The sequence below is a fragment of the Pristiophorus japonicus genome, chromosome 4 (genome assembly GCF_044704955.1).
Source record: "Pristiophorus japonicus isolate sPriJap1 chromosome 4, sPriJap1.hap1, whole genome shotgun sequence".
Taxonomy (NCBI): domain Eukaryota; kingdom Metazoa; phylum Chordata; class Chondrichthyes; family Pristiophoridae; genus Pristiophorus; species Pristiophorus japonicus.
Window position 1 is genome coordinate 168,421,314 of NC_091980.1, and position 15,561 is coordinate 168,436,874.

General features: G+C 52.4%; 1 protein-coding gene and 1 pseudogene across 1 annotated transcript in view; both read left to right on the forward strand.

The window, feature by feature from the left end:
* plekhh1 (pleckstrin homology domain containing, family H (with MyTH4 domain) member 1) overlaps positions 1–15,561 on the forward strand; it is a 140,271-nt gene that overhangs the window by 36,381 nt on the left and 88,329 nt on the right. The window contains exons 3-4 of the mRNA XM_070878820.1: positions 2,395–2,457; positions 12,490–12,639. Coding sequence (XP_070734921.1) covers positions 2,395–2,457; positions 12,490–12,639 — 213 coding nt within the window. The remainder of the gene's footprint in view (positions 1–2,394; positions 2,458–12,489; positions 12,640–15,561) is intronic.
* On the forward strand, positions 2,772–3,003 carry LOC139263567 (U2 spliceosomal RNA; annotated as a pseudogene).

Sequence of the window (15,561 nt, forward strand, 5' to 3'; positions counted from 1 at the left end):
CCCATGAAGTACTTTTGGAGTGTAGTCACTGTTGTAATGTGGGAAATGCGGCAGCCAATTTGCACACAGCAAGCTCCCACAAACAGCAATGCAATAATGACCAGATAATCTGTTTTTGTTGTGTTGATTGAGGGATAAATATTGGCCAAGGGAAACATCAAAAACTTGCATTTATATAGCGCCTTTAACGCAGTAAAAGGTGCTTAACAGGGGCCGTTATGGCACTGAGCCATGTAAAGCAATATTACGACAGGTGGTCGGTTTTAAGGAGCATTGTAAAGGAGGAGAGGTTTGGGGAGGGAATTCCAGAGCGTAGGAGAACTCTTCGAAATAGTGACATGGATTCTTTTTCATCCACCTGGAGAGGGCAGACGGGGCCTTGGTTTAACGTCTCATCCAAAAGACGGCACAACTGACAGTTCAATACTCCACTGAGGTGTCAGCTTGGATGTTTGTGCTCAAGTCACTGGAGTGTATCCTTTCTAACTCAGAGGTGAGAGTGTTACCAACTGAGCCACAGTTGAGCCGTATGGAAGTAGAGTGAGAGAGAGAGAGCAACTGGTGGCCGGGGCCATTGGAGGGAGCAGAGTACGGTGGCCCAGCCTGGAAACTGGCGCGGTCCCGACCTGCAAGTCCATCAGCAGGCCGGGGCCATTGGAGGGAGCAGAGTACGGTGGCCCGGCCTGGAAACTGGCGCGGTCCTGACCTGCAAGTCCATCAGCAGGCCGGGGCCATTGGAGGGAACAGAGTACGGTGGCCCGGCCTGGAAACTGGCGCGGTCCTGACCTGCAAGACCTTCAGTAGGCCGGGGCCATTGGAGGCAGCAGTGTGCGGTGGCATACCACTGCAGGGAGCAGCGCGTGCTGCTGCAGGAGAGCGACGGTTACGGAGCTAGGTCGGTGATTGCAGTGCGGGCAAGCACAACAGGAGGGGCGAAGGAGCGGCAAGAATCTGTAGAGGGAAGTGACCGGGGCCCAGGAGAGGCGTGAATCTGGGGCCCAGAAGAGGCGGGGGCCCAGGGGCAGCACAGGCCAGCCCACACTGCGATATGTGTGCACGCTCGGTCTGTGCAGCAGAGCTGGTCTCCAGTTAGTCTTGGGTAATCCTTGCCACTGGACCAAGACCTAGCTCTGTCAAGCCCGTGTGGTGGCTGGTGTGCAACGGCCACCCCACGTTAAAAATCCACGCACAGGCATCTTCCACCCTTCAAGATGTAGTTCGGGATCTGGAATATTAGGTCCTTTATTGAAACACCTGTGAACTCATCCCTTGGTGTGGAAGCAAGTCATCCTCGATAAGAGGGACTGCCTCTGATGGTGATGATGGGTACCAAACAGAAGCAAGCACAGAGAATGAATGGTACAGCACAGAAGGAGGCCATTCGGCCCAGTGTGCCTGTGCCATATAAGCAAAATCACGGCAGTATTTACAAGCAGCCTTCAGTGCCCATTACACGTGACTGAAATCCTGCCGCCATTCTATACAGACAATTTCTGCAGTTTCAGACTCTGGTACATTGTTTTTTGCACAGTGTGGCCATGGAGACCTGGAGCATCGAATATCCTCTGGGAATCATGGCAGTAGTGCATGTCTCCTGGAGACATTCAGCTTCATGTCAGCTGGTGTGTGTCTTTAATTTCTAAAACGCACTTTACTCCAAGCGGGTTAAGGGAGGGTGGGTGGCGGTGGGGACAGTTAGAAACTCACCCGCTGAAGGAGCACACAGGGCCAGGCTATTCCAACTCCTAGACCTCGTCACCATGGCACTGACAGCCTCTCGGAAAATTGGCATGAAGCTAGGTGTGTACGACAGGGGGTTCCGGCAGGGTCTCGTGGGAGATGAGGAAGGCCGAAACTTTCATTGTGGGGCCTAGTTTCTCAGTCCTCCTGGCCCCATGAAGAAAAGTTTAAAAAAATATACTTCCCTGTTTGGGCCCCTTTGGCCTCCCGTCAGATCCCGACTCTCTTCAGCCTGGCTCAACAGTGGCTTCCCCGCTCGGGCCTGAGTTAAAATCACAGTCAAGGCTCGATTATATCATCAGATCCTGCCCTGCATATTTAGAGAAGGACCCCAGCAGCTTAGCTGCCTGTCTGGAAGCCTGGGTAAACATTACGGTCAGCGGGATGCGGGCAGTTAAGCAACCCGTGCAATTTTTTTTTATCTGCCCGCTTGCCCAGTTTTTATCAGATGGGTAGGGCTAAAATCGATCCCAGTATGTTGGAGTGAGGTGAAAGATCTCTGTGTTGAATGGGAAAGCTATGTTAAAGACCCTTCGGCCTCTCATCCCCAGGAGAGCTTCACTGATGCCAGGAGTACCGTGCTGAGTAAGGGTCTTTCTTCCTGTCTGTACTCCAGGGACGTTGCTTAATCCTTGCCTTCTGTCCTCCTCACAGATGCAGGAGCTGGAACAACGAGTGATTGAGGCTGACCAGCGGGCAGAGAATGCGGAGAAACAGGTACTAAGCCCCCTTCATACAACAAAGAAGGACAGAGGAAGCAACTGTTTGTTATAAGACGTCCTCCCCACCTTAGTATGTACAGCACTGCCCTAGCAATACATTCTCAATAACAAACTGGAGTATGCAATCCTGTCTAACACCTGCTCTCCCTCGACCCTCACTGTTGAACACCTGAGATCCGGTGATTGAGCACAGACCAGGGGCTGGAAATTGTGTTGGGGGCTAATTAGGACACTAATAGCGGAGGGACGGTAAATTTTATGCCGGGAAATGTTATCCCACAGTTATATCAGCACTGTGGCATAGCATTTATCGCTTCTCGGCCTTTTGGCTAAGATCATGCATAACTAACCTGACCAGCCACCATGACCTCCGGGTGGTTTCTCCCTGGTCAGGAAGGTATATGCTTGCATTTTTGGAAACAGGAGGTGGGTGGGGTGGGTTGACCCATCCACCTCCACGGAGGTGTGTGGGGGACCTGACCCATCCACCTCCATGGCACGAACCTGGTATTGCAGTACTTCCAGGAACGGTGCAGTGGCTCTAGGCCTTTTGGCTAAGAGCATTGGCGCAGAGTGATCCTTGGCATGTGCAAGGTGACCTCTGGCGTTTGTGATTTGACAAAGAATTGGAACGATTGGCTACGAATTAAAAAAAAAAAAAAAAAAATGGTTGGGCCCTGAGTGTGGGGCGGGGCACTAAGGGAGGTGTTCCACACCTCTCTCGGGGCTCTAGGTCGGCTGAGCAACTGAAAATCCCCAGCTAAACAGCCGGCCTCGGAGTACCCTAAGGGAGGCCTCCCTGGGGGGGGATAAAATCAGTTTTAAAAAAACATTCCCAATACCTTCTTCACCCCACATAAAGATAAATCGCAGCAATAAAAAATCAAAACCCCAATCACACTTACCTCAGATAGACATTCCTTCCCTCACTGCAGCCGGTACAGCTCGGACTGCCCGCTTTCCCAGGCGGTCCCACTAAGGTGCGCTACTGGGCGCTATGGGTCCCCCAGAAAACAAATTTCAGAATGGTGTCGCAACCAGGGGCATGCACACGGGCTCGCCTCTCCCGGGCGGTACTGCTCCACGATTCCACAAAACCAGAACCGAACATCCCGGCAGGGCGTAGGAAGCTCGTCACCCGTCCGCCCACCCGGAAATGATTTCCGCCGCCATTACTGCTCCTCCGGGGAACAAACAGAGGCGGCAGCAGACCGAATTTCCACCCCCAGGTATTGAACCTGTGTGCTACCCTGATCTGTACACTGGACATTGCACCGTTCAGTCACGGAGCCATGGGGGAGCTTTTCAACTGCATGTTCAAACACATTGGGTGGGAATAGGGTGACCCACCCTCCAGCATTGTCCTGGGTGGTTCTACAGGAATGGAAAGCTAATCGCCAGGACACTACTGCGAGCAAATCCGGGATCAAAGAGGTGTTCAAAAAAAATAGTTTATTATTTTCTTTGAACACTTTTGTATAATTAGATATAAAAATATTGGACCTGGGGGAGAGGGCAAGGCTGATGGACTGACGTTCAAGAATCATCCATTCGGGTAATGAAGAGTCAACTCATTTTCCAATTGGTGAAGGAAGGTGTTGCACTGTGAAGATGGGCGTGTCAGGCCACCAATGGCGGGAGCGCGGGGGTGGGGCGGTTAGAGCGAGAGGTCATGTGACAAAACCTCTAGGAATACGGTCCAATCAGAGTAGGCAACCCGAGGTGGGGTGGGAGAAACTTCGGAACATTCTTTGGGATGCTGATCATTTCGGGTCGACTCTGTGATGGGATGGAACCTTGTCGGACCAAATGGCATTTTCTTACTCTGAGCTTTCTTATGTTCGTAGAACCTTGCGCCGCCTTCTCTTCACTGAGTGGGAGAGAGCAATCTATCGGTGCCTCTAGCATGAAACGTTCTACACTTTCCAGGATACTCAATCACAGTTATCTTTTCGTGAGTCATTCCCTTGGACGTTTGGATGAACTCATTGAAATTCTCCCATCTTCTCCCCTCGTAGAATCATAGACTATTACTGCACAGGAGGAGCCTATTCGGCCCACTGTGCTTGTGCTAGCTCTTTGAATCAGACATTCCAGTTACTCCACTCCCGCCCCTGCTCTTTCCCCATAGGTTGTTTTTTACTTTGCTCTGAGTGGTGGAAGCAATCCAATTCCCTTTTGAAAGTTCCTATTGAATCTGCTTCCACTGCTCTCTCAGGGACCACATTCCAGATCTTTACAAGTTTGCTGCTTTTAAAAAAAACTATTCTCATCTCACTACCCTCCCACCAACATCCTTTTTGTGGTTTGTGAGTTAATTCCAGGGAGATTCACAGTTTGGTGATCTGGGATCAAACTGATTTCCCCCTTCCTGCACACTTGGAGTACTGCGTACATTTGTGGTCTCCGTATTTAAGGAAGGATACACTTGCATTGGAGGCTGTTCAGAGAAGGTTCATGAGGTTGATTCCTGAGATGAAGGGGTTGACTTATGAAGATAGTTTGAGTAGATTGGGCCTATACACATTGGAGTTCAGAAGAATGAGAGGTGATCTTATCGAAATGTATAAGATTCTGAGGGAGTTTGACAGGGTAGATGCAGAGAGAATGTTTCCCCTCGTGGGGGAATCTAGAATTAGGGGGTATAGTTTCAGAATAAGGGGTCGCCATTTAAAACGGAGATGAGGAGGAATTTCACCTTTGAGGGTCGTGAATCTTTGGAATTCTCTGTCCCAGAGTGCTGTGGAGGCTGGGTCATTGAATATATTTAAGGTGGAGAAAGACAGATTTTTGAACAATAAGGGGGTGAAGGGTTATGGGGAGCGGGCAGGGAAGTGGAGTTGAGGCCAGGGTCAGATCAGCTATGATCTTATTGAATGGCAGAGCAGGCTCGAGGGGCCAAATGGCCTATTCCTGCTCCTATTCCTTATGTTCTTATGTTCCCCCTGCTCCCCCCAACCCCCCTTCAATCTCACTCCCTAATCCAGGGCACTGAAGGTGATGGTGGCACCTCCACCATTGTCCAGCTGAGATCAGCTGCCTCGGTGCAGACCAGGAGCTGACCCTGGGCGTTGATGGTGGTGGTTTGTTGATGGTGTTGATGTTGTGAGGTGGGGTATGTCTGATAGTTGGGGCGTGTACAGATTCTGCAGAGCCTCCACGCTGTTACTAGGTGAGTCAACCTATTGCTGGATCTGTGCTGGAAAAAGGTTCCCACAGCTCCCCCGGCAACTGGTGAATGATTAACTCATCCCCCTTCCCTGACCAGTGGGGCCCCCTGCTTCACAGTTCATTTGCTCACTTCAATGAATGTGTCTGGGAAAAGTCCTGGAATCCTGCGAGAAAGGGAGACCTCGGCAGAATGAGCCGCTTTATTGCTTTTAATGAGCAGGGCCTGCCCTCCCCCATCCCCCTCTTCCCCCCCCCCCCCCACATCCAAATAGCCAGGACACCATCGTCCTTCAGAACAGTTTAAAACTTTGTTCCCTCCAGACTCGACTATTGCAACGCTCTCCAGGCTGGACTCCTGCCTTACACCCTCCGTAAACCTGAGCTCCTCCAAACCTCTGCTGCCCATATCTTAACTCGCACCAAGTCCCGTTCACCCATCGCCCCTCTGCTTATTTATCCACATTGGCTCCTGGTCCAGCAACCCCTCAAATTTTCATCCTCATGGTCAAATTTCTCCATGGCCTCGCCCCTTCCTATCTCTAACCTCCTCCGACCTTGCAACCCTCCGAGAACTCTGCGCTGCTCCAACTCTGGTCTCTTGTGCATCCCCCATTTCTTCATTCCACCATCGGCAACTGTGCCTTCAGCTGCCTGGGCCCCAAGCTCTGGAACTCCCTCCCTAAACCTCTCCGCCTTGCTACCTCGCTACCTCTCTCTGCTCCGTTAAGACGTTCCTTAAAACCTACCTCTTTGACCAAGCTCTTGGTCCCCTGTCCTTCGTCTATTTTGATGACGAGGCCAAACCTAACCTCATCAGTCCTAATCTCTCCTTATATGACTCGGTGTCATATAATGCTTCTGTGACATGCCTTGGGACGTTGTGCCACATTCAAGGCACTATATCAATGCAAGTTGTTATTGTTGAAGCAGGGTCTTGTTTTCAATTCTCTGCGCTCCTGTACGGAAAGCTGCGCTCCTGTACTGCCCATGCTTGAGCCTAAATTGGGAGAGCGGGTTTGCTATTTGGCAGCAGAAGGCATCACAACTTGGGGGGACTGCCTGCTGCGATCCAGAGTGGGGAATGCCGACTGTTTATTATCTTCTTGGGGCCTGGGTCAGATTGGCAGAATCCAACAAGCGTTCTTCGGCAGCACTTCCTAAACCTTTACTGCCTGAAAGGACAAGGGCAGCAGGCGTATGGGAACACTATCACCTGCAAGTTCCGCTCCAACTCGCACACTATCCTGACTTGAATTATATCGCCATTCCCGCTAAGCTTTGTGACCATGGTCTGGGGGTCCCATGCAGGCCGCTCACCTGCTTTTCAATGAAAGATACCGCGCATGTGTGAAAATTTGAATGAGTCGTGCAGCCTATTAAAGGGACTGCGCTCCTAAACTAAAGAGATCTGCTAGAGCCTCAGCGAGGTTATTATTTTGAAATAGGGACTGTGACTTTCAGTAAATCATTGTCATCATCATCATATTCAGTACCTCGAAATTGAGGAAGACTTGCTTACACTCTAAAAGTGAGTTCTCAGGTGACTGAACAGTCCAATACGGGAATTACAGTCTCTATCACAGGTGGGACAGACAATGGTTGAAGGAAAGTGTGTGTGGGACTGGTTTGCTGCACGCTCCTTCCGCTGCCTGCACTTGTTTTCTGCATGCTCTCGGCGCCGAGACTCGAGATGCTCAATGCCCTCCCGGATGCTCTTCCTTTATTTTGGGCGGTCTTGGGCCAGGGATTCCCAGGTGTCAGTTGCACTTTATCAATGAGGCTTTGAGGGTGTCCTTGAAACGTTTCCTCTGCCCACCTGAGGATCGCTTGCCTTGTAGGAGTTCCGAGTAGAGCGCTTGCTTTGGGAGTCTTGTGTTGGGCATACGGATGATGTGGCCCGCCCAGCGGAGCTGGTCGAGTGTGGTCAGTGTTGGGGATGTTGACCTAGGCAAGAACACTGACATTGGTGCCTCTATCCTCCCAATGTCATCGACTGAAATCATTGTAATCTACTGAATTCTTGACACGTTTCCTTCTGCTTCTGTTTAATTTTCTTTCTTAAACTTAAGTGGCAGGTGTAGCAGGCTTAGGAGGAACCAGTGGCTTTATACCCATGGTTCCCAAAGCTCTCCAGCACTGAGGGCTTTCCTTACGTCATGCACCAGGGATGAGGGACTTCAGTTACTTAGAAAGACTAAAGAAGCTGGGGTTAATCTTTTGAGTCGCGAAGATTACAGTGAGATTTGATCGAGGTGTTCAAAATGATGACGGGTTTTGATAAAGTTGAGTAGTAGTGCTCTGGGAGAACCTTCACCACACGACTGCAGCGGTTCAAGAAGGCGAATCACCGCCACCTTCTCAAGGGCAATGAGGGAAGGGCATTAAATGCCGGCCTTGCCAGCGATGGTCACATCCCATGAACGAATAAAAATAAAACCCATCCATTCTGAAGACACCAGCCAAGCTGTAGCTGTGCAGAATAACACTGCAGAGCGGTAACATCCAAGCAGAATCTTCTCGCCGGGCTGGGGAGGGGGCGGGAGAATTGTGGTCTCATTCCCTACGTGTGTGAAGACGCTGTCCAGTGTAGTCCCGACCTGGAGGCCCAGGGTCCATTTCCGGACCTGCGTTGTGTTTGTCGATCTCGGACGGGGAAAATGTCGTAGTGTCACAGCGATCCTGGGCTAGGGAGAGAGACAGAATCAGTCAGGGGCCATACTCATGGCTGGTGTGGACTGCAGCAGTGACAGGCCTGAATAAATACATGGAAGTCACATCAACGGAAACAGGTCTTTTGGCCCAACCAGTCCCTGTTGGTGTTTACACTCCACGCCAGCAAATAGTTCCAATTGCATTTACCACCATGAACCTTCAACAACCTTTTTCTTCACCCACCTATCCAATCTAATCTTTAACACTGACCTTGTTTCTGTCTCACCCACTAACCTTGGAAGTGAATTCCACAGCCTCTCAACTCTCTGTGTGAAGAATTTGCTCCTTACAGATGAGACATTAAACCGAGGCCCCATCTGCCCTCTCAGGTGGATAGGCCCATGGCACTACATCGAAGAAGAGCAGGGGAGTTATCCCCGGGGTCCTGGCCAATATTTATCCCTCAATCAACATAACAAAAATACAGATTATTTAGTCATTATCACATTGCTGTTTGTGGGAGCTTACTGTGCACAAGTTGGCTGCTGCGTTTCCCACATTACAACAGTGACTACACTCCAAAAGTACTTCATGGGCTGTAAAGCGCTTTGAGATATCCAGGGTTCATGAAAGGTGCTACATAAATGCAAGTCCCTCCTTCCTTCCTACCCTCCTTCCTTCCTACCCTCCTTCCTTCCTACCCTCCTTCCTTCCTACCCTCCTTCCTTCTTACCCTCCTTCCTTCCTACCCTCCTTCCTTCCTACCCTCCTTCCTTCCTACCCTCCTTCCTTCCTACCCTCCTTCCTTCCTACCCTCCTTCCTTCCTACCCTCCTTCCTTCCTACCCTCCTTCCTTCCTACCCTCCTTCCTTCCTACCCTCCTTCCTTCCTACCCTCCTTCCTTCCTACCCTCCTTCCTTCCTACCCTCCTTCCTTTGTTCTAACTCTCTTGTATCTCTGGCTCCTCATTCCAGACCCTTCAACCAGTACAAACTGTCTGCTTCTATCTGTCGTGCCTCATGCTCTCGTCATTTGTAACACATTGCCCCATGATCTGCGTTGTTCGAATGAAGGAAGCTCCAGTTTCTCAAGTCTTTCTCCGTATTCTCATCCCAGTGCGTGCGCCCTCAATATCCTTCCTCTGGTGCGGAGTCCAGCGATGCATACAGTACTCCAACAGGTCCAGTTAGGTTTGATATGGAGCTTTTCTTGGAGGGGTGAATAAAAGGGAACTGAAACTTATCGTAATGAAGCAGCAGGAAAGGTCCGGGTTAGCCTCCTCCTCACGGGTTGCTTGGCTGTGTGTATTTTAAAATGATCTGACTGATGGACATTCAGCTACAATTACACACTGTCGACCAGCCTGAACTGGAAGTGAGGGTTGCCAATCTTGGTTGGACGTATTCCTGGAGGTTTCATCACCTGACCTCCTGCGTCCCACCGCCCCGCCCCCACACTCCGTCTTTGGTCACCTGACACGCCTACCCTGGCTGCACCCCACCTTCCCACGGTTAGTCAGCCATGGCTCAGTGGGTAGCTCTCTCGCCTCTGAGTCAGAAGGTTGTGGGTTCAAATCCCGCTCCAGGGACTTGAGCACAAAAAAATTAGTGCCGCACTGAGGGAGCACTGCACTGTCGGAGGTGCTGTCTTTCAGATGAAATGTTAAACCGAGGCCCTCTTTCAAGTGAACGTAAAAGATCAATTAGTCCCACTCCCCCCTCTTTCCCCTTAACCCTGCGTGTGATAAAACCTCCAGAGAGGCATCCAACCCGAGTTGGCATCCCTAGCTCGAACACTGCTCAAAAGTTAAAGGAGATTTGACCTGGACGTGGGATTCTGATCCCCATTGAAGTTACCGACCGCGAGGTGGAGAGAAACCTGTCGGATACATCATCTAGTGGGGGATTTTCAGGCCTTCGATCTGGGCTGCGATGTTTACATTAACTAAATCAAGATGACCTCCTTTCATGCATGGGGAGAGAGATTCTTTCCTCACACCCCCACTGTTCATTCCCCAGTCGCCAGAACATTCCCAGAGGTGGACCAGCAGTGTAAGGGTTAAAACAGTTCAGTAACCGAGGCCTCGGCTGGAGGCTTCGAGGTGAACTTCAAAGGCTTTAGGCCCATCATTAGCCATATGGACAGATCGTCAATAGAATTCAGATGATTAGCTCTCGGGATTGTCAAGGGTGACACTTTACTCAATTACCAGGAAGCTGGGGCCCATTATTGAGACTGAGTGCCTGTCGAGACGGAAGGTTACAGGGGGGGGGGGGGGTTGCTTTCCCACACTCTGTGCCTGAGTGTCAGTACCTGTCTTCTTTGCCAGGCTCGAGTCACAGAGTTGTGTTGTGTCAACACTGGGGAGGGCCCCCCTACCTTGATCTGTTACCGTCTGCAAAACAGATTTAGCCTCTTCTGTTTTTTTGTGTGTGTGTGTGGGAGCTATAGGGGTATTTTGGACTGTGACCTTGTGTTGAGAATGGATGGCGTCAGGTTACAAGCCAACGCGAGCTTTGTTTAGCCGCTGTTAATGGCAGACTTTAAACAAAGTCTTGGGTGGTCATTCGCACAGCTTCTTCCTCCGGTCCTATCCTTTACCCATAACACTGTAACTGTTGGGAAAGATTGAACTGGCTGGGGTACTTCTCTCTCTGGAAAAAAAGAGAAGTCTGAGGGGTGCCCTAATAGAGGTCTTTCAAGTTATGAAGGGGTTTGATAGGCTAGACGTAGAGAAGATGTTTTCACTTGTGGGTTTTTCCAAAATTATGGGCCAAAAATATAAGATAGTCACTATTAATAGTCAATTCAGGAAACCGACATTACCAGAGCGGTGAGAATGTGGAACTTGCTACCACAAGGAGTGGTTGAGGCGAATAGTGGAGATGCATTTAAGGGGAAGCTACATAAATACAGGAGGGAGAAAGGAATAGAAGGACAAGCTGATAGGGTGAGATGAATTAAGGTGGGAGAAGGCTCGTGTTTGGCCTAACATAAGAACATAAGAAATAGGAGCAGGAGTCGGCCATTTGGTCTCTCGAGCCTGCTCCGCCATTCAATAAGATCATGGCTGATCTGATCTTGGGCTCAGCTCCACTTCCCTGCACGCTCCCCATAACCCTTGACTCTCTTATCCTTCAAAAACTCAAAACTCCCTTATCCGAATGGCCTGTTTGTGTGCTGTCCCACCAGCCTGCTGTTGATGTCTCCCACAGGACTGAGAGACGGGTGACCTCCCAGTGTGATTTCTGGGAGGGTGGCCTGTTGGTACAACATTGTGCAGGGCCGCCCCATTTGCCAAGTTATTTTGGCCACCTGTGCGTCAGGATGTGGAAATAAATTCGGCAGTAGGACGCGGAGGATAAATCGCGGAGAAAGCGTGTAGAACTGAGGGAGTGCTGCACTGTCTGCCATCCTTCAAACATTATCTGGTCATTTTACATTGCTGTTTGTGGGACCTGCTCTGCACTAATTGGCTTCCACTGTTCCACATTACAACAGTGGCTACACTTTTAAAAAAAAAAACTACTTCATTGGCTGTAAAATGCTTTGGGCCATCCTGCGGAAATGTTGCAACTAAGTTGTGCATAGCAAGCTCCCATTAACAGCAACGTGATAATGATTACATCCTTTTTTTTTCAGAAGAGATTTTGGTTGCGGGATAAATATTAACCCGGACACCAGGGAGAACTCCCATGCTCTTCTTCAGAATAATGCCATGGGGTCCATCCACCTGAGAGGGCAGACGAGGGTCTCGGTTTAACGTCTTATCTGAAAGACGGCACCTACGACAGTGCAGCACTCCTTCAGCACTGCACTGGCGTGTCAGCCTGGATTTTATGCTCAAGTCTCTGGAATGGGACTTGAACTCACAACCTTCTGACTCCGAGGTGAATGTGCTGCCCACTGAGCCAAGGCTGGCACCTTAAAGGCAAGGGAAGGAAGTGGCCAGGACAGTATGTGCCAATTCAGCCACTTCCCAGCCACATGGTGCTGGAAGGAACTTAATCGGGGCCACCAAGGTGAGAGACGCCACCAACAGGAATGAAGTGCATGAGGCATGCATTCGATCCTCCCCATCACACTGTGTGAAATAGATTGCCAAAATGGCCACAAGGTCACACCCTTCATTAACAACAACTTGTTAATGTCTTTAATGTAGAATGTTTCGACCAAAATTTGTGTTTGTTTTAACTCTGATCAGGTGCAGGCAATGAGGGAGAAATTGAAAGCGGCCAATGTCCAGACTAGCGAATCAGAGAATAGTTTATTCAGGAGGTACCAAGAGGTGACCAATACGCTGCAGGAAAAGGACGACGTGATTCAGAGGCTGGAACAACAGTTGGACAAGCAGGTACCTCAGCGATGCAGTTTATGTTTGGAGCCAAATCCCACAATTGTAATCATAAATCTTGAAGTTATTTGAAGATCAGGCAAGACTTTGAAAAATCTTTATTTAAAAAAAAATCGATTTGTTTAATTATTCAAAGCAAGACTCGATTTAGTCTCTTCAATGGCTCAGTGTATCAATGCTGGGTGTGGTATTTTATAATTAATTCTCAGGATGTGGACGTTGCTGTTAAGACCAGCATTCATTGATCATCCCTAATTGCCCTGAGAAGGTGGTGGTGAGCCGCCATCTTGAACTGCTGGAGTCCATGTGGTGAAAGTGCTCCCAAAATGGTAGAGAGTTCCAGGATTTTGACCTAGCGATGATGAAGGAACAGTGCTATATGTCCAAGTCAGGATGGTATGTGACTTGGAGGGGAACTTGGACGTGATGTTGCTCTCATATGCCTGCTGCCCTTGTCCTTCTAAATGGTGGAGTCACAGGATTGGGAGGTATATCAAAATATAAGAAAGAAATGTGTCAGCTGTGGCTCAGTGGACAGCACACTTGCCCCTGAGTCAGAAGGTTGTGGGTTCAAGTCCCACTCCAGGGACTTGAGCACATAACTCTCGGCTGATACTCCAATCAGTACAGTGCTGAGGGAGTGCTGCACTGTCAGAGGTGCTGTCTTTTGGTTGAGACGTTAAACCGAGGCCCCGTCTGCCCCCTCGGGTGCACGTAAAAGATCCCACGGCACAATTTCGAAGAAGAGCAGGGGAGTTATCCCCGGTGTCCTGGCCAATATTTATGCCTCAATCAGCATAATGAAACAGATTATCTGGTCATTATCACATTGCTGTTTGTGGGAGCTTGCTGTGCACAAGTTGTCTGCCGCGTTTCCCACATTACACCAGTGACTGCACTCCAAAAGTATCTCATTGGCTGTAAAACGCTTTGGGACGTCTGGTGGTTGTGAAAGGCGCTATATAAATGCAAGTCTTTATATGTATTAAGCTGTATGGAAATGGAAGATCCCAGATCCAAATACCAGCAATGCCGACTTCAGCAGATGGCAGTAGCGGCCCTACAACTGGCTTCAACAAGGAGGGGGGTTCAGCCAGAGTTTCTGCTCCTTATCACCATCCGGTCATCTGCTGGATAAACATGCAAGGATTGCCTTGTAGGACAGAGTTGTACTCGGCTGTCGTTCACCCTCACCCCCCTCCCCCCAACTCTCCCTCACCCCCCTCCCCCCAACTCTCCCTCGCCCTCCCCCCAACTCTCCCTCGCCCTCCCCCCAACTCTCCCTCGCCCTCCCCCCCAAAACTCTCCCTCGCCCTCCCCCCAAAACCCTCCCTCGCCCCCCCTCCCCAACTCTCCCTCGCCCCCCCTCCCCCCAACTCTCCCTCGCCCCCCCCTCCCCCCAACTTTCCCTCGCCCTCCCCCCAACTCTCCCTCGCCCTCCCCCCAACTCTCCCTCGCCCTCCCCCCAACTCTCCCTCGCCCTCCCCCCAACTCTCCCTCGCCCTCCCCCCAACTCTCCCTCGCCCCCCTCCCCCCAACTCTCCCTCGCCCTCCCCCCAACTCTCCCTCGCCCTCCCCCCAACTCTCCCTCGCCCTCCCCCCAACTCTCCCTCGCCCTCCCCCCAACTCTCCCTCGCCCTCCCCCCAACTCTCCCTCGCCCTCCCCCCAACTCTCCCTCGCCCTCCCCCCAACTCTCCCTCGCCCTCCCCCCAACTCTCCCTCGCCCTCCCCCCAACTCTCCCTCGCCCTCCCCCCAACTCTCCCTCGCCCTCCCCCCAACTCTCCCTCGCCCTCCCCCCAACTCTCCCTCGCCCTCCCCCCAACTCTCCCTCGCCCTCCCCCCAACTCTCCCTCGCCCTCCCCCCAACTCTCCCTCGCCCTCCCCCCAACTCTCCCTCGCCCTCCCCCCAACTCTCCCTCGCCCTCCCCCCAACTCTCCCTCGCCCTCCCCCCAACTCTCCCTCGCCCTCCCCCCAACTCTCCCTCGCCCTCCCCCCAACTCTCCCTCGCCCTCCCCCCAACTCTCCCTCGCCCTCCCCCCAACTCTCCCTCGCCCTCCCCCCAACTCTCCCTCGCCCTCCCCCCAACTCTCCCTCGCCCTCCCCCCAACTCTCCCTCGCCCTCCCCCCAACTCTCCCTCGCCCTCCCCCCAACTCTCCCTCGCCCTCCCCCCAACTCTCCCTCGCCCTCCCCCCAACTCTCCCTCGCCCTCCCCCCAACTCTCCCTCGCCCTCCCCCCAACTCTCCCTCGCCCTCCCCCCAACTCTCCCTCGCCCTCCCCCCAACTCTCCCTCGCCCTCCCCCCAACTCTCCCTCGCCCTCCCCCCAACTCTCCCTCGCCCTCCCCCCAACTCTCCCTCGCCCTCCCCCCAACTCTCCCTCGCCCTCCCCCCCAACTCTCCCTCGCCCTCCCCCCCAACTCTCCCTCGCCCTCCCCCCAACTCTCCCTCGCCCTCCCCCCAACTCTCCCTCGCCCTCCCCCCAACTCTCCCTCGCCCTCCCCCCAACTCTCCCTCGCCCTCCCCCCAACTCTCCCTCGCCCCTCCCCCCAACTCTCCCTCGCCCTCCCCCCAACTCTCCCTCCCCCTCCCCCCAACTCTCCCTCGCCCTCCCCCCAACTCTCCCTCGCCCTCCCCCCAACTCTCCCTCGCCCTCCCCCCAACTCTCCCTCGCCCTCCCCCCAACTCTCCCTCGCCCTCCCCCCAACTCTCCCTCGCCCTCCCCCCAACTCTCCCTCGCCCTCCCCCCCAACTCTCCCTCGCCCTCCCCCCAACTCTCCCTCGCCCTCCCCCCAACTCTCCCTCGCCCTCCCCCCAACTCTCCCTCGCCCTCCCCCCAACTCTCCCTCGCCCTCTTCCCCCCAACTCTCCCTCGCCCTCCCCCCAACTCTCCCTCGCCCTCCCCCCAACTCTCCCTCGCCC